At 37.7% G+C, this 18,310-nt stretch overlaps 1 protein-coding gene and 1 non-coding gene across 6 annotated transcripts in view; one reads left to right on the top strand and one right to left on the bottom strand.

Moving 5' to 3' along the window:
* RALGAPB (Ral GTPase activating protein non-catalytic subunit beta) overlaps positions 1-18,310 on the top strand; it is a 90,400-nt gene that overhangs the window by 67,886 nt on the left and 4,204 nt on the right. For 4 of the 5 annotated variants that reach the window (XM_058562710.1, XM_058562707.1, XM_058562709.1 and 1 more), the window contains 7 exons: positions 3,254-3,412; positions 6,840-7,005; positions 9,435-9,557; positions 11,188-11,324; positions 13,966-14,074; positions 14,887-14,965; positions 17,750-17,898. In XM_058562710.1, the coding sequence (XP_058418693.1) occupies positions 3,254-3,412; positions 6,840-7,005; positions 9,435-9,557; positions 11,188-11,324; positions 13,966-14,074; positions 14,887-14,965; positions 17,750-17,898 (922 nt within the window). The remainder of the gene's footprint in view (positions 1-3,253; positions 3,413-6,839; positions 7,006-9,434; positions 9,558-11,187; positions 11,325-13,965; positions 14,075-14,886; positions 14,966-17,749; positions 17,899-18,310) is intronic. The other variant, XM_058562711.1, reaches the window with a different exon arrangement.
* Positions 5,144-5,247, bottom strand: LOC131418822 (small nucleolar RNA U13). The gene has a single exon (XR_009223060.1). It is a non-coding gene; the product is annotated as a small nucleolar RNA U13 (small nucleolar RNA).

Raw genomic sequence — 18,310 nt, 5'->3', positions numbered from 1 at the left:
GATTAAAGGTCATTTAACTTTTTAGAAAAGCAGGGAACATGGCTGTCTGATTTTGGATTTAAGCATATAGATGGAAAATAGTTTACATTGTAGAAAACTGAGTTGGTGATGGGGAGTATAACATAAAAACTTTTAAAATGCAGAAGAAAAGTGAGGAGAAAGGAAAATAATGAGAAATACAGTGGCAAATATGAAAAAGAAGGAACAAAGGTACAATCTACAAATGATTAGTAATATTCCTAATGGAGAAATTTGAACAGAATAGAAGCAGTAGATAAAAATATACTAGAAGAAAATTATTATATCCTGTGGACTGAAGGGAGACAAGAAGAGCCCTAATAGCATTGTCTCTGAGATAGTAATTTTCCATTCATGTTATGTATGCTGGTTGAGAATTTTAAGCCTTTCAAGAAAATAATTCTCATGCTTTTTTCTCATCTGTGTCAGAACATAGGAAAAAGTCAGAAAGTTACCTGGTTTATTTTATGAATCTTAGCATCTCTCTCTAATAACTTAAACCTGATAGCACACACATACAAAAAAGGTATAAATCAATCTTACTTTTGAATGTATGTACAAAAATATTAAGGAGAATGCTAGTAAAACTGAATTCAGCAGCAGGTTAAGCAAATTATCTTCCACAACCAAGTAAGATTTACTCTAGGAACTCAAGGAGAGTTAGTTATTGAGAAATATTAGTAAGGCTATTAAGAAAGTAATTTGATCCTATTAGCAGATCAATCAGTAAAACAATAAATCAATATTCAATAGAACAATATTCATTCTGATTAAAAACAAAACAAAACAAAACAAAAACTTAACCAGGACTAGTAATGTAGATCTCATTAAATGGCACACTGTGAGAAACTAGAAGCACCCTTTGTTAAAATTAGAGGCAAAGGATATCTACCTTGACCACTATTTAACACTGAGAATTTTTTAGTCAAAGAAATTTTTTTTACTTTAAAATAATTATAGATTAACAGAAAGTTGCAAAAAAAAAACCAAAATTGCAGAGAGGTTTCCTCCATTGGTAATGTCTTACCATAACTATACTACAATGTCGAAATGAGGAAAGTCAATGGAATATTAAAATAAACTAAATAAGAGGTAAAAACCATTGGAAAGAAGACAGTTCACAGGTAATATGACTTGTCATTAGACAACTATAAGAGAATCAATAAAATGTTTAAAATAAATGAGTGTTAAGAACACCACACAAAAAAATGCAAATTAATGACTGTAGCCGTAATAGCCAGTTAAAAATACGATGCAGAAATACCCCATTTACAGCTGTGATAGTGACAAAAGTTACCCAAACAAACTGTTACAAAACCTAGAGGCAAAAGCTTTAAAAAATAATTGAGAGAAAATATGTGCATGTTATGTTCCTGGATTAGAAGGTCATCCAGAAGAACAAGCTGATGAAATAGCTTACTTAAAAAAAAAAAGAGGAAAATTTGGAGGCTTTTCCCTACAAGGTCTATTACAGCATGCTCCAGGTCCACAATTCCTTATCCATGATTTCAAAGTAAAAACTGAAAACCGGAAGTTTTTTTGTACGTTTGTAGCAAATTCATTTAGTGGCAAAATCTGACCTGAATTGACACAAGGCTATTTGTAGTCTTTACTTATTTCACTTAGTGTAAATATTCTTCTGTTTGACTGCAGAAATATTAATGTCTTTGGTTATAGGATGTTACCCCATCCCTTGCTAGGAATGTTATGTAATAGACTAGAAGACCAGGCTCATAATCCTTGCTAATGTAGAAACGAGTAATCCTTGCCATCTCTAGTGGATGCTTTCCTGAATAATACCATGGATGGCAAAATCTTATTGGGCAAGATCAGATCTCAAAGAAGATAAGGGAGTAGAAGAAAACAAAACAAAAAAATGCATTTTAAAAAATTGATTTTTCTTTTTAAAGCAGTTTTAGGTTTGTAGAACAATTGAGCAGAAAGTACAGAGTGCTCCCATATACCGTCTCCCCTTCCCCACCCCACTCCCCCAGTTTCCCCTGTTATTAACATCTTGTGTTAGTGTGGTACATGTGTGAAAATTGGTGAACCAATATCCATGCATTGTTAAGTCCATAGTTTACGTTGGAGTTCACTCTGCGTTGTACAAATCTATGGGTTTTGACAAGTGTATAACGTGTATCCACCCTTACAGTATTAGACAGAATTAGTTTCACTGCCCTGAAAATCCACTGTACTCTGCCTATTCATCCCTCCATCTCTGCCTCCCCCAACCCCTGGCAACCGCTGATCTTTTTACTGTCTCCATAGTTTTGCCTTTTTCAGAATGTCATATAGTTGGAATCATACAGTACGTAACCTTTTCAGATTGGCTCCTTTCACTTAACATTGACATTTTTTGGGAGGGGGAAGATTGGCCCTGAGCTAACATCTGTTGCCAATCTTCCTCCTTTTTTTCTTTTTTCTTTTTTTCTCCCCAAAGCCCCAGTAGATAGTTGTATGTCATAATTGTACATCCTTCTAGTTGCTCTATGTGGGATGCTACCTCAGCATGGCTTGGTGAGTGGTGTGTAGATCCACGCCCAGGATCTGAACCGGCGAACCCCGGCCCACCAAAGCAGAGCGCGGCGCGTGAACTTAACCACTACGCCACTGGGCTGGCCCTGAGGCTTCTTTCACTTAGCAATGTGCATTTAAGGTTCCTCCATGTCTTTTTGTGACTTGATAGCTCATTTCTTTTTATTGCTGAATAATATTCCATTGTATGGGTGTATCACAGTTGATTATCACTTACAGAATGACATCTTGATTGCTTCTAAGTTTTGGCAATTATAAATAAAGTTGCTGTAAACATTTATGTGCAGGTTTTTGTTAGACATAAGTTTTTAATTCCTTTGGGTAAATACCAGGATGTGCGACGGCTATCTTGCGTGGTAAGACTATGTTTAGCTTTGCAAGAAACCGCCAAACTGTCTTAACCATTTTGCATTCCCACCAGCAATGAATGAGAAAAAAAGCATTCAAAAAATTTCTAGAAAGTATGATATAGAGAAAATCAGAACCAAAATTATGTACATAATATGATCTCAGTTGTCTTTAACAAAAAAAGGCAAATAAAAGAACTCAAAGGAAGTACACACGAATATTATATATAGTTCCTTTAAGATTATGGTTGTGCTTGTTCCTGCCACTTGATAATTAAACCATGAGCAAGTATTGCTTTTATAATTAGAATAGTGAAAAGAGATAACCTACTTGCTTTCTTTGGTGGTAGGAACCTGCAAATAGTCGTCTACCTCCTCACCTTATTGCACTTGACTCTACAATACCTGGATTTTTTGATGACATCGGATATCTGGACCTCTTGCCATGTCGTCCCTTTGATACAGTTTTTATTTTCTATATGAAGCCAGGTCAGAAAACAAACCAGGAGGTAAGATTTCTGGATTCGGGGGATAATTTTTTATGCTATAAATATAAAAAATTTTACATGGCTTGTGCTTATCCATAGTGGGAGATGAGTTGTACTTGATGCTTAAAGACTTGTTGTGAACCAGTTTAGAAACTGAGTTAATGAAAACTATGATGCTAAAAGTCCTGAGTATTTTGACTCTCCGTGAATGTGGTTTAGAGAGGAGCTATAGCGTGTCTTTCTTCCACTTAAGGAATTCAGATTCAGAGGAGAAAAGAAACTAAAATACAGAAGGTTAACCACCAAAGCTAAAGCTAGGCCTGATTGCTTAAAAAGAGTAAAACAACAGCACCAAATATTTACTAAACATCTTCCCTGTGGCTCAGTGTGCCAGGGTATAGAAGGGAACAACAGTCTTTCCTCTTGAGGAGCTCACCTTTAAGGTCATTTCATGGGCAAATTTCAGTTGAGGCATGCACAGTGTGCAGTGGGGAAAATAACGCCTGAAATTAAGTAAAAGATAAAAACAGAAGACTAAGTAAAACACAGTTGGATACATGTAACAAAAAGACTAGGAGAAGGATGAAGAAAAATATAAGGTAGGTGAGAATGGAAAACAGAGCACATGGCAAGAGGTTTGAAGTGTCTGTTGGAAATGAATAGTTGAAACATGGAATAAGCAGATAGTTACCAACTGCCACTAGGAAAGGGCCAAAGGAAGATTTGTAAAATACAGTGTTCAGATGCGTAGGGCACTATGACTATATGATCTTGAAATTTTACTGTAATCACTGTAAGACCATTATCTAATCAAATTGAGCAGACCTTAAGAAATTTACCAAAGTCACAAAATGTTTTTTTATACTAGAAGCACTGTTTCCAATTATTAGTGAGCTGCTAGAATAGGAGATTGATTTGTGAGAAAGCTCTTCTCATTTCATGTTATTGAATCAATAAATATTTATTAAGTGTCTGGTATTGGTTATGTGCCAGAGTTAGGGTGATGAACAAAATCTACAAGGTTTCTAGCTTCCTAGAACTTCTGTCTAGAGGGGAAGACAGATGATTAAATAAACAACCATAGTAAAGTGTGCTAATAGGAGAATGTTATAGGACCCATGCTAATTAAGGAAAACGTAACTTGATTTTAAGAAGGTGTCTTGGAGGAAAAGACATTGAAGCTGGTGTTTGAGGTATGCATTGATGATAGGTAAAAAGGTAGAAGCAGATTGTTACTAACAAAGTAATAGGATGTATAAAGGCACTGGAGGTAAGAGAGAATTCTGTCTTCACAAAATTTATTATGGGATCCAATATGCTTGGAGCTTGGGAGAAGCTGGTGGGCTGGTGGTAGCCAGAGATGAGACTGGTGGACTCAAGTTTTTTGGAAGAACCTCAGCAAAATTGGGTTAATTGCAGGGGTTGGGGATCAGCTTTGAAGGAGGTCTAATGCATGGTTCGTATGACAATAATGGGGCCATTTTTCTCCTTCCTATAAAAGAAGACACAAACCCTTGAAGTAACTCTTAAACCAGTTCAGTTTCCTTAGCTTTCTAGGGACTGAGGGTCACTAGGAAACAATGAAAATTCTGAGGCCTCCTTTAGAATGGCTGAAACCTGCCTTCCTTAGCTACAGGGGAGGTTTAGATTAATTTCCAGCTGCCAGCCAGTGGCCTGCAGGTTGATTTTGACTCACTTATTGCATCTTGACTAAATTTTCAGAAATTGTTTATTTTTTATTTTATTTTTTTATATCAGACAGGTAATGTGCTGACATCGTAGCAAGGTTTGTGGGAGGCACATCTCACACAATAGTGTGAACACCCAATCATCACACTTATGAACTACAAAAGGATCGAGAAATTGTTTATTTAAAAGTTTCGCTTCTGAATAAAAATTTTAATTGGAAGAAAACTGGAGCTGGCTGTCAAATCAGTTTCCTGGCACTTACAAGAATATGAAGGAATATGGGTGCACTAAATAGGTACACTTCTAAAGACAAGTGTTTAAGAGATAATGTGTTTAAGAGATGATAGCCTGGCAGTGGTGCCCAGTGGATTGAGAGTAATAAATGTGACACCCAATATTTTGACTTCATCACACCTTGACGTAGATTAGCATTGTATGAACCATATCAGTGATCTGTGGACTGGCTGCATCACAGTCATTTGTGGGAGCTTTTAAGAATAGTAATTCCAGGATCCTGCCTCTGCTGATTCTGATTTTGAAGGTCTAGAGTGGGCTAAGACAATCTTATGTTTAAGAAATTCCCTAGGTGATTTTGATACACTACTCTCTCCCTAATTTTTAGAGGATTTCTGATTTTCCTTCCTTTAGCGTAAGGTTTTCAAGAGCAGCACTATTGCTGTTTGGGGGCAGATCATTCTTTATTATGGGAGCTGTCCTGTAAATAGGACATTTAGCAGCATCTTTGGCTTCTACTCACGAGATACCAGCAGCACCCCACCAGTTGCGATAACAAAAATGTCTCCAGACATTGCCAGATGTCCCCTGGGGGGCAAAATCTCTGCCATGAGAGCCACTGTTTTAGAACAAGGGACTTTTCTTTCTGAGGCCAGTAAAAAGCCCAGGTATTAAGTTTAGTACTTAGTGAAGAGGAGAGAACTGTCTAGTCACTTCATTTTTTTCTGGAATGGTTACATTCTCTTCTTTGGACTAAGAGAAGGATGTTTTCATGCTCATTTGTTAATTATACCTAATCTTTATTGAATTTTTAATAGATTTTTACTTTTTTTTTTTGTGAGGAAGATCAGCCCTGAGTTAACATCCAATGCCAATCCTCCTCTTTTTTGCTGAGGAAGATTGGCTCTGGGCTAATATCCATGCCCATCTTCCTCTACTTTATCTGGGACGCTGCTACAGCATGGCTTGACAAGCAGTGCGTCGGTGCGTGTCTGGTATCCAAACCCTCGGCCGCCACAGTGGAGTGCGTGCACTTAACCGCTACGCCACCAGGCCACCCCTCCAATAGATTTGTACTTTTTATAGCATTTGTCAAGATTTGTAATTAAATAATCACATACCTATGTAATGTTTCTCACTAATCAGATAGTAAACTCTGTGAAGGCAGGGGCATAGGGTTTTTTGTTTACTTTTTGCAAACATATCTGGTTCAATAATTGTTTTGCTAGGGAGGGAGATAAGGGTTTTACTTGGATTATCTCACTTAATCTTCACAACCGTCATAATTATCCAAACTTTACAGATGAAGAAACTGAAACAGTGAGGTTAAGAAACTTGCCTAAGGCCCAGCCAGCATTTGAACCCAAATCTGTTGAACTCGAAAGCATGCGTTTTTAACAAGTGGTATATTCGCAAGGTTATTCTGAGCTTGGACTTGATTTGTCAGACGTGTCAAAGCTAACCAATTTTTATGAAGATTTATTTTGGTATGCCCATTATAGCTTATGATTGGTATATATTTCAGATTCTAAAGAATGTGGAGTCTTCCAGAAATGTTCAGCCACATTTCCTAGAATTTTTGCTCTCCCTTGGCTGGTCAGTAGATGTGGGCAAACACCCTGGTTGGACTGGACATGTTTCCACCAGTTGGTCTATTAACACTTGTGATGATGGTGAAGGACCTGAACAAGGTAAAACTTATAATGGTCATTTGTTTTTTTCTTGTTTTGTTACTCTTCATTTTTCCCCCTTTATTATGGGTTTTGTAGGCTTATTAAAAAAACAAACGAACAGAGCTATATAAAGGAAAAGTCTCCTTCTCCTAATCCTAGACCTCATAGGAAATCAGTTTATATAGTTGTGTATTCTTCCAGACATTTTCTGTGTGTGTGTGTATATATATATATATATAATGATAGTTAATTAATATAAAATTAATGGCTTAGTTATCATAGGGTTAATAAGTTCCTTTTTTATAGTGTGAGTAAACATTCCATTTTCTATAACAATATTATAATAAATTTAGGCTATCTATAACAATACAGTTTCCTAAGAAGTGTATTTTGTCTAATAAATACAGTTTTCTATTAACAGGTGTGTTTTATAGACTTTATGGCTATCCTTAAAGGTTACATTCTTGGGATATTATATAAAAACATTTGTAGTAAACAGTTGAATATCTCGGAGAGATTCATGCCCATCTCTACAAATCCTCCTGAGGAGCCATAATCAGGATAACAAGTACCAGAGCAAGAAATAAATTTAAACTTAAGAACTTTGCCCTACCTGGCTAATGTTCTTTGTTCTGAGGGCTCCCAAAGTCACTGAAAAGTTAATGTTCTCTCTGAAGTGGGTAATGCCTGTGTCCATTGCTTTGAATTATCAGAGTTCTTCTGTCAACAAGATTATACTCTATCAAGGTTTCCCATTAAATACTGTTGTGACTTGTGACCTGTAGTTTTTTTTTATTTCACCCAAGGCTGAATCAAAGTATTTGGGGATATACTCTAATTTTAATTTCCACCTATCTTTTAATATGTGCTTGACTGTATTTATAGACTAAATTCCCATAAGTAGAATTGATAAAGGATATGCACATTTTTCAGTTTGATAAATATGAGTTGGATGCTTATCATTGCAGGTAACAGAAAACCTGACCCGAACCGGCTTAGATTTTGAAGGTCATTTATTGCCTTATATAACTGAAAATTCCAGAGATGAGTGTACATTTTTGTTGTCATTTGAGCAGCACTCCTATTCTATTTCTCTGCAGTTTTCCTTTAGTTCTGCTCTCCACATGTTGGCTCTCTGTCCCCAGCCTGGCTTCTCTCACAGTGCGAAAAAGGCAGTTCCAGACTTTCATATACCACACTAGCCTGAAGAGAAGAGATTAGCTGGGTCTCAGAACCTCCCTACTCCCCAAATTCTGAGACATGCCATGATTGGACCACCCTGAACCTGTTGCTATGGCAAGAGAGACGGAATGACGCTGATAGAGAGATATAGACAAGGTAGAGCTGGTATGAAGGGTCAGTCCCACCCGCAATTCATGCCTGCTTCAGAGTAGGGGAGGGTGGAGTGGGTGTGAGGCAGTAACCACAGTGTCTACTACAGTACATACAAAGTGCCTTCCTAGTGTCTCAGCCAGCAGTCAGCAAACTATAGCGCATGTCTGTTTCTGTAAGTAAAGTTTTATTGGAACTCAGCCACACTCATTTATATATTGTCTATGACTGCTTTCATGCTACAGTGGCAGAGTTGAGTAGTCATGGCAGAGACCATGTGGTCTGCCAAGCCTTATTTACTACCTGATTCTTTATAGAAAAAGTTTGCTAACCTCTGGTCTAAACTTCCTGTTTGCCACATCTTCACCAACCTTAGGTGTCTTCCAATCTGTTGGGTGAGAAATTTTCTATTTTTAATTATGATTGAGTTTCAGCATCTTTTCATATTTTTATTTCTTTCCTGAGAACTACTTATTCATTTCCCCTCCCCCAATTTTTTTTCAGGTTGTTGGTCTTTAGTATATTACTGGTAGGACATTGTGTTCATTTTCATTGAGAACTATACTAGCTCTCAGGAATGTTACTTTTGTTAATTCAGTCTTGCTGGCTTAGAGCAAATACCATTACTAAAACTGCTTGTACGTTTTTATATTATATCACTGACCGTTGGGGAAAATGGAGCAGAAGCAGAGCTGAGGAGCAGTAGAGAAAGACCAGGGACAGGAATGCCATAAAAGCAGGAGCGCATACACAGACACCTGTCCCAACCACCTTCAGACGGACCGTGGTGATCTTCTTCCTTTTAATTGTTACCTCTTCCAAAAAGACTGTTCCCTTAACCTGCCACATACAGATGAACTAAAGGCCCTGCTGATCAGAAGTGGTCTGATTTAGAGTAGTTTGAGAAACTATGAAATTAAGATTTTATGATTTAAATTTAGAGTAAAGACATTTAATGAACATTTATAGTTCATTCTTAACACACTAATTGGTTCTTGTTGGAAACCTGCCTTCTACTTATTATCCCTTTATTAACCAGTTAAAATTTCACAAAGCAGGATGATACTGGTTTTTCCCACTTTTTGGAGCAATAATGTAGTGTTTCTCATTCCCAGATGAAGTGATTTCCTCTGAAGATGTTGGGGCGAGCATTTTCAATGGACAGAAGAAGGTGCTGTATTATGCTGATGCCCTTACGGAAATAGCTTTTGTTGTTCCTTCTCCTGTGGAGTCCTTAAGTAAGAGCATTTTTCGTATGGTCCTGTTTTAGGATCTATTTTTGTATTCACTGGTTTGTGCGGTATTATTGCATTGGGAGAAATTCTGAAGTTCTCCAAGGTATTCCTCAGCTTCTAAGACATGATAGCTTTTAGATTATGCAAAGGTACAGGATGTTGGCTTCTCTTAACTTTCTTAAGGAAAGTAGTTAAAGACAAGCAGACTGACCCTCTGATAATAATTTTTAAATAGTGAAAGAGACCCACTTCAACCCATTTTTTGTCTTTCTATAATTATTTAACCAATATGTAGAAGCCCTGTTTTCCACTTTATTCATTTCTTTCTTTACTTATGAGTGAGCCCACACCCACTTCCCTATTTCCATGTGAGAGCTTTTATATGGAACCTCAGGGAATCCTACAGTTGGAAGACTCTAATGATGGCATCTGGCTGATTTTTCTAACGTCAGTCAGGAGAAACTCTAGCAGCCTAGAAAAGACGACGATCAAGACTGTTCTTAAGGATCAGGGGTGATTATTACTTCTCTGTCTGAACTCATAGTCTTATTTTGCCTAGAACCTTTGCTTCTTGCAAATTAAGCCTGTTTCTTTGTGCCTGACAGGCAGTAGGTAGAAAACTTCACCTTTTTCTTCAGTGAGACCATCTGTAGGATGGGGTGCTACATATCACACTTGCATGATCTCATCTCTAGGCTAATGACTTTTCGTGTGCCCCACCTTGGCAGCCTCCTAATCTTTGTACTTGGACTCTTGATTTCTCACTCTAGGCCCCTCCCTATCTCATACTCTGGGGCCAATTGTGTCCCTGGCAGGAGGGGCCTTCCACGGTCTAGATCAGTATCTTAGCAGCTGTTTGCCTTCATGTCAAGGCTGTAATCTGCCACCCTAATTCCAGAAGCCAGGCTCCATCCGTCCTCTGTGGGCTGAGTCCCTGCCTGGTGTCTCTGGCCCAGCCTGTTTGCACCAACCCAGTCCTCCCAGAGCTAGATCCTTTTCCTTGCACTGTAGTTCCCACACTTGGGTCTTCGCCTCCTGTCATGACACATCCTCTGTACCAACTGTGCTCCTGCTCCAGCTCAACCTCCTCCTGTTTCTTGACATTTGTCTTCCTTTGTTTTTGTTTTTCATAACTCTCTGTGTGCTTGTCTTCAACTAGATCATACTTAATCACAGAGACCAGTTCCTCTGTAGCTTTGGGGTGCCCCAGTGCTACTTGGCACTGTGCTACATATTGAATATATAGTCAGAGTAATTCAGAGAATAACAGATGGCTTTTATTATATTCTACATCTGAAAAGTCAGATGTTTTCTACTCTTACCTCAGTTATCCTGTAGAGCAGGAGCTGGCAAACCACAGCACAGAGACCAGATTCAGAACACTAAGAACAGTTTTTACGTTTGTAAAGGGTTGTAAATAAAATATGAAGAAGAATATGCAATAGAGACCTGTATGTCCAGCAAAGCCTAAAATATTTATTATCTGATCCTTTACAGAAAAAGTTTGTCAAACCTTGCTCTAGAAGCAATGCTTTGCTTAAGTGACTCAAATTAAACTATTAATATAATTGGTTTAGACACTTTTGCTCCAAAGAAGTAGTAGGTATAATTATTTATTTTCTTTAACCTATAGGTGATTCACTGGAAAGTAACATCTCGGACCAAGATAGTGATTCAAATATGGACCTTATGCCAGGAATTCTGAAACAGCCATCCCTGACACTTGAGCTTTTCCCTAATCACACAGACAATCTTAATGCCTCACAGAGGGTAAGTCACTTTGTTGATATATCTCCAAAAATTTGTAGTGAAATGGGGGTAATTATAAAATCGTGCCTGAAAAGCTAACTTTAACCCAGAGAGTAATTATAACAGTACTGATTCATTAATATCTTTTTTTTTTCCAATCAAATTCTCAAGATTTTCTGTTTTTCAGTTTGCAACAAATAGTTCATTCTAAGACAGCCTTTGTTGTTTTCCTTGACTTAGCCATTCTGGTACCATGCTGGGCTCTCTCACACATTCCTTCTCAAGCCTGGGTTTTTATTTGGTCCCTGAAATATCCACTAAAAGTACAGCAGTTCTATCCATTTCACATCTTTAATCATGCAACATTCAACTTAAACAAATCTGACTATATACAAATGGTAGCATTTGGGAGAATAGCCCAGTGTATGAATAAATACGCTGAGCGAGGCACACAGCAGCTATTACAAGAAGAGAGCATTTTGCTTTTGTATTTTTTTCTTACCCTCTCGGTGGATGTTTTGTCTTTATCTGTGTTTTCCCCTCATGTTATCTCTTAATCCTTACCGGAAAGTGACCAATTGGTGATAGCAAGAGTACAGGATCAGTTCATAAGTGTAAGAAGATTGATTTAGAACAAATAATAAAAAAAGATGAAAGAAGTGTAAACTTGACTGAAGCCATTTTTCCATTGTACAGGATTTTAATTTGGTTCCTTATACAGTGAAAATTATTTTTAACATAAGTATATGCCTAAAAGAATATGGGAGAGGTTTTCACCTTTAAAATTGATTTAGGGAAAAAAAGTTATATAAAACTCACTGAAGTAGACTGATTTTGAAAATCAGAGTTGCTGTATTCCAAAAGGTTTCGCAGAATATGGTTAGGAGATGAACAAGTCAGTGTTGGGTAGTAATGTGGGATTTTAGTCAAATCTAATAGTCAGTGATGGGCTGCCCTCGTACTCATTTTCTGAACGCCAGCGTAGTTACTCCTTAAAATCCAAAGAATGACAACTCTTAAAGCACCATGTTTTTATTGCAGACTGCTAACTAAAAAAAAATCATATCATTATCTCCATAGATGTAGAAAAAGCAGTTGACAAAAATTCATCGCTCATTCATGAGAAAAACTTTAAGCAAACTATGAATAGAAGGGAACTTCCTCAACCTGAAACAGCTCTACTAGAAACCTACAGCTCATGTTATACTGATACCTTATACATTGTTCTTGAAGCTTTTCCCCTGAATAGAGGACGAGGCAAGGATGTCTGCTCTCACCACTTCTATTCAGTATGGTAGTGGAGGTCCTATACAGGGAAATAAGACCAGAAAAAGAAGTAAAATGCATAAAGATTGGAAAGGAAGAAGTAAAACTGTATGTATTTGCAGATGGCATGATCATGTATGTAGAAAACCCTGAGGAATCTATTTTTAAAAATCTACCATATCTGTTGAGTGAGTTTATTTAGCAAGGTTTTGGGGGGAAAGGTCAGTGTGTTAGGCAGAATTCTAAGATGACCCCCGAAGACTCTTGCCCTTGTGTAGTGTCCTCCCCTTGCATGTGGGTGGAACCTGTGAATATGATGAGATATCCTGTGATTATGTTACCTGATAATGGCAAAAGGAATTTTGTGGATGTTAACTAAGGTTGCTTTGAGGTAGTCAATAGGAAGATTATTCAGGTAGGCCTGAGCTAATCACAGGAGCCCTTTAAATCTAGGGCTGGAAGTCAGAGATTCAAAGCTGATTAGGAGCCATGATGCCAAGAAAATAGTCTCTGAGTGTGGCTGGAGATCTGTAGCTAGTTTGGGGAAGACTCTTGGTCACAGTCGTTTTCTGTGAATGCCAGAATAGAAGCGAGGGAGGGGGGTTGCCATGGTCTCTGGTCATCTGGTCAAGATATGTATATTTCTCTGCTAATAAAGCAGTTTTATTTTTAGAATTCAAGTATGGGGTTCTCCCTTCTGTACACATAGCTTTGTTTAGGGCTTTAGCATAAACTCAGCTCTGGTGCATCCCCTAAAAGTGATGAAGCTCAGAGTGCCAGTTTGCTAAATGGGAGCCACATGGTCCTGCTAGCTTTCCAAAGAAACTTAAAGCTGATTGGGTGGGCAGGGAAGCCAGAAGCAAACTGTGTGTGATAGCAAAGACCTAACCAACTCTTTTTTTTTTTTTTCTGCTGACAAGAAAAAGGAATTTTGGGGGCCTAAATTGTAGTAGAAAACATTTCGTCTGAGAACAAGGAATAACTTCCTAATGGCTCGTTTGAGAGATTAGGATCCCTAGGCAAATCAGTGATGTTGCTGTGACGAGGAAAGCTTGCTGCTTTCTGGCCATGGAGATAGACTCAAATCCTTTTAAGCTCTCATTAAGACATTGCATGCAAATTTAATTTTTATTAATGTCAGTTATAATTGTTCAGTATTCCTTACCTTTTTTTCCTTTGAGGATTTTAGGCCTTCATTTCCTTCTTCTACATTGAGACTTGATAAACAGAGGAGCCGAAGAAGAGCTTTTTTGCAAATATATTTCACCCTTTTTTCTAAGTGATTTCCTATGACCTGATATTGTCACTGGGCAGCTTGATGAATGTATGGTTGTAGTTTTATTAAGCCAGTTCTTTTATTTTCTTCTCCTCTTCTGCTTTTCTCTGCCTCATGTAGCTCAGTCCTAGTTCCAGAATGAAGAAGCTGCCTCAGGGTCGCCCTGTGCCTCCCCTTGGACCTGAGACAAGAGTTTCTGTAGTCTGGGTAGAACGCTATGATGATATAGGTACTGTATAAGGACTTTGTCCATAAATAAAATTATAATAGAATGACAGTGACTTGCTAAATGTCTAAAGGGAGCAGCAGCATAGGCATGGTCTGGTGGCCAAGAACTGGGATTGGAGTTGAGCAAACCTGGATTAGAATCCCAGCTACACTACTCACTTAATTTCTTTAAGTCTTAGATTACTCGTCTGTTAAATGGAGACACTCATGGCGCTTATTTCATAGTAATGAAGATTTGGTGAGACTAGTGGATACAAAATCTTGAGCTCTTCTTGGTATGACAGTTTGTGGTTTGTTGTCAGTTGGTCCCACTGTATGTAGCTCCCAGTCACCCTAGGACCTCTGGAAATGGGCAGGGGGAGCACTTCCCTCACCCTTTTTCCATGAACCCTCCTGTCTCGTTTTAGTGTAAAGATTAATTTGTCCTCAGAAATTCTGCTATGGATAAGTTTCTCATGATTTTTATGTAAGCAACATGAGAGCATTAGAGGTGCGTATTTAGCCTAGAATCTCATCCAGCTCAGAGTCTGGGGAAAAGTGTGATAGTTGCTTTCCAACCCCTCCAAAGCCCTCAAAGACTATAGATCATGTTCCCTACAACCTCTCTGCTTTAGAAGAACTTAGCTAAAATGTGTCCTGAGGGAAAATTTTTTTTTTTATTTGTGAGGAATAGTTAGGATTATATATTTTAGGATAGCACAATCTATATATTTGTTGCCTGCCTATGTAAAGAGATTAGGAAATCAGATTTTCTATTATTTGTTTAGGAAATAAGAGAGCGATATTAATTGTAATGCTATTATTTTCTTCCAGAAAATTTTCCCCTCTCAGACCTGATGACAGAAATCAGTACTGGTGTGGAAACTACTGCAAATAGTAGCACTTCTCTGAGGTACACTCTTTTTTTTTTTTTTTAAAGATTTTATTTATTTATTTTTCCCCCAACGCCCCAGTAGATAGTTGTCTGTCATAGCTGCACATCCTTCTAGTTGCTGTATGTGGGACCCGGCCTCAGCATGGCCGGAGAAGCGGTGTGTCGGTGCGATCCCGGGATCCGAACCCGGGCCGCCAGCAGCGGAGCACGCGCACTTAACCGCTAAGCCACGGGGCAGGCCCTGAGGTACACTCTTATGTGCTTTAAGTTTTATCAGCATGTCTTTAAGCATAGAGAAACCTATTTTTTATATGTTGATTGCAGTTTAATCAAGAAATAAAGATTTTTAATGAAACAAAAGGGACGAAGGCAATAAGAAATAAACAAAATTGGGAAAAAGAATCAAAGAAAGAAGTTTGTAGATAAATGCACAAGGTGATCAAATGAGTAAGGATTTTTAAATGACATAATTAGATACTGTTTTCCATTTGTTTGCAGCAAAAAGAAAAATGGAGAAGTGGAGGCAATTAAGTGTTAATGAAGACTGTGATAATAGGGTAGCAATGTTAGATAGAAATAATGGAATTAAATTGGCCAAAACATTCTGGATAGATAGCAGTTAAAATATCCTCATCACATGGGCTATTTAATGGAAAAATATTTCTAAGTAAAATGTAATACAGTCATGCATCGCTTAACAATAGGGATAAATTCTGAGAAATGCGTTGTTAGACGATTTCGTCATTGTGTGAACGTAATAAGAGTGTACTTATACAAACCTAGATGGTATAACCTACTACACGCCTAGGCTATATGGTACTAATCTTATGGGACCACCATTGTATATGCAGTTCGTCGTTGACCAAAATGTCATTATGCTGCGCATGACTGTACCAACTTTATTATAATGTTAAGATTTCTAATTTAGCTGTACATGCACAAAAAGGATAAAAAAAAATGATTCCAAGAATAGTAACAATGTATCTGTGTAGGTTTTATAGTTTAAAGGATTTTTGCTTGCTTGTTTTTGGTTTAAACAAATACTATAAAATAACTTCAAAAGGTACAATTATCATCTTCATTTTACAAATGGGATAAAATAGGCTCGTAGAGGTTATTCCTCAACGTCACACATCCAGCAAATGAAGGAGAAAGCAATCAGAACCCAGCCCTCTGACCCCAAATGCTAATCTCATCTCCCACATTACAGTTATCCTTAATATCAAGGTAAACTTGATATTTTAACTTTAAGTCCTTTCTATTTACATGATCTGATTCATATTGCATGTAAGATGAATTTAGTCTAATGTTGTTAGATTATTGTTTAGAAATGAAGTCAGTAAAGATGGTTCATTTTAACATCATATTTTTAAATTTCTAGAAGAGGGTAAATCATTCTTAAAACTTTCATGTTTTTTATGTTAAAGTATTTTAAAGCAAATTACAGATATCCTAACATTCTGTATACATCAGTAATACATCTCTAAAAATTAAGAACACTTTTCAAATAGATAAAGATAATGTTATCACAATAATAATGTTATCACAATAATACAGTTAGTAACAATTCCTTAATTTCTAATAACCAGTTTGTATTCAAATTTCTGCATTTTCCCTGAAAAATATCCTTTACCAACTGGTTTGCTCAAACCAGAATCCACTCCAGGACCTTGCACCTGGTATTAATTCTTTCAGTCTGTTTTAATCTAGAACAGTCCTGTTTTCCATTTTTTCTCCATGACACTGACTTGCTGAATAGACTATAATAGTTTTCATGAGGTGGACTTTTCTCGAACTAGTTTGGAAGAGAAGTCTAGTCTAGTTGGAACTAGTTTTAAGTATCTTGTACTGTTTTTTGTTGTTGTGTTGTTTTAATCTTTTTAGGTCAAAAATTCTAATACAGTTAGATTGTAAAATTTCTATTTTATTGGTAGATTAGCAAAGGTTAGAGTTTTTCTTGGGACAGAATTAGTATAGGATTGATTTTTATTTAATGTCTTGAAAAATTAATTCACTATTACTTTGGCCAAAATCGCTTTACCTATATAGAAGAGAAAGCTCATTGTCTTGCCAGAAAAAAAAGCTGACATGTAGCATCAGAGTAGCATGGGTACCTCTAGATGTGTTGGCACATCCCTGATGCGTGATGTGTAATCAGTCTTCCAAAGGTACCTTTGCTGACTTAAGCACCTGTTACTTGTTCAGAGGCTTTGAGGGCTTTGGCTCTGCCAAGATGCAGCCATTTATCACCTCTGCTGAGGAAGACACTTGCAGCCAGCCCAGATTAACGGCCCTCCCAACCTCCTCCCCCAACCCCTGGAAAAAAAAATTATATCAGGGATTCCCGTAGTGGGCCTGAGCTGTATTCCCACTTCTGCTCTGAGATGCTAACATTGACTGTGGTGGAATTCCCTGCACTCTGGCCAGCCCCACTTTGTTCCCTACAAGAAAGAGGAAGTAAGTGCTAAGTGAAAGTCCCATAGCTGGGTGCAGATTCATAGCCCCCCACAGCAGATTTCTCTAGCCGTTCCTTCCACTCCATGTCCCCAGTGGTTTTCTAAGCACAGTTTTAGCCCCTTTTTTGTCAGCTTAAAAAGCCTGACCCTAGTGATGGGCATTTAGGGTCAGATGTTGATGGGGGGACTTCAGCATGGGCTCCCAGAAAGAGGATTTTGAGCAGACTGACCCCTTGGCTCTTCGCAAACACTGCCTGGCAATGAGTCCCTTTGGTGTTCTTATATCACACATGGGAGACTTCAACTCTTGAGTGTCTGGGGTAAAAAGAAGTTTTTTTTCCTTCAGATCTACCACTCTTGAAAAAGAAGTTCCTGTCATCTTCATCCACCCTTTAAACACTGGATTATTCCGGATAAAAATTCAAGGAGCCACTGGAAAATTTAACATGGTCATCCCTCTTGTGGATGGGATGATTGTCAGCAGGCGAGCACTCGGTAAGGTCTTCATCTGTGACTGAAGGGAACGGTTAAGGTCACTTTATTTTTTTTTTCTTTAACATTTTTATGAACCAAAAAGAAGTAGAAGTAAGGAAATGATGATAATACTTAATAAGTCCCACATGTAGAAAATGCTGCGGTTCTTGTTAAAAAGGAAGCATGTTTTGTTCTGTTTTGAACAGTGCTAATCTAGTAAGTACAAGTTAGAACTATAATTCACAAACTTCCAGTATGGGGAAGTGAAGATAGCTGTTTGTAATCCACAGCAGGAAATGGGTTGTCAGACCAGACATTGATTCTGTTTTTCATTTCATTATGTGTTTTGTCTGACAGCTTTATCTTAGTAAATGCCTGTCTGTCTCTCCGGCTATGGGGAGTTTTGCAAATGGAATGAAATAGTTTGAGTTTG

Source organism: Diceros bicornis, chromosome 19 (assembly GCF_020826845.1).
Source record: "Diceros bicornis minor isolate mBicDic1 chromosome 19, mDicBic1.mat.cur, whole genome shotgun sequence".
Classification (NCBI taxonomy): Eukaryota; Metazoa; Chordata; class Mammalia; order Perissodactyla; family Rhinocerotidae; genus Diceros; species Diceros bicornis.
Note: the sequence above shows the minus strand (reverse complement) of the source record. Positions and strands in the feature narration are given on the sequence as shown.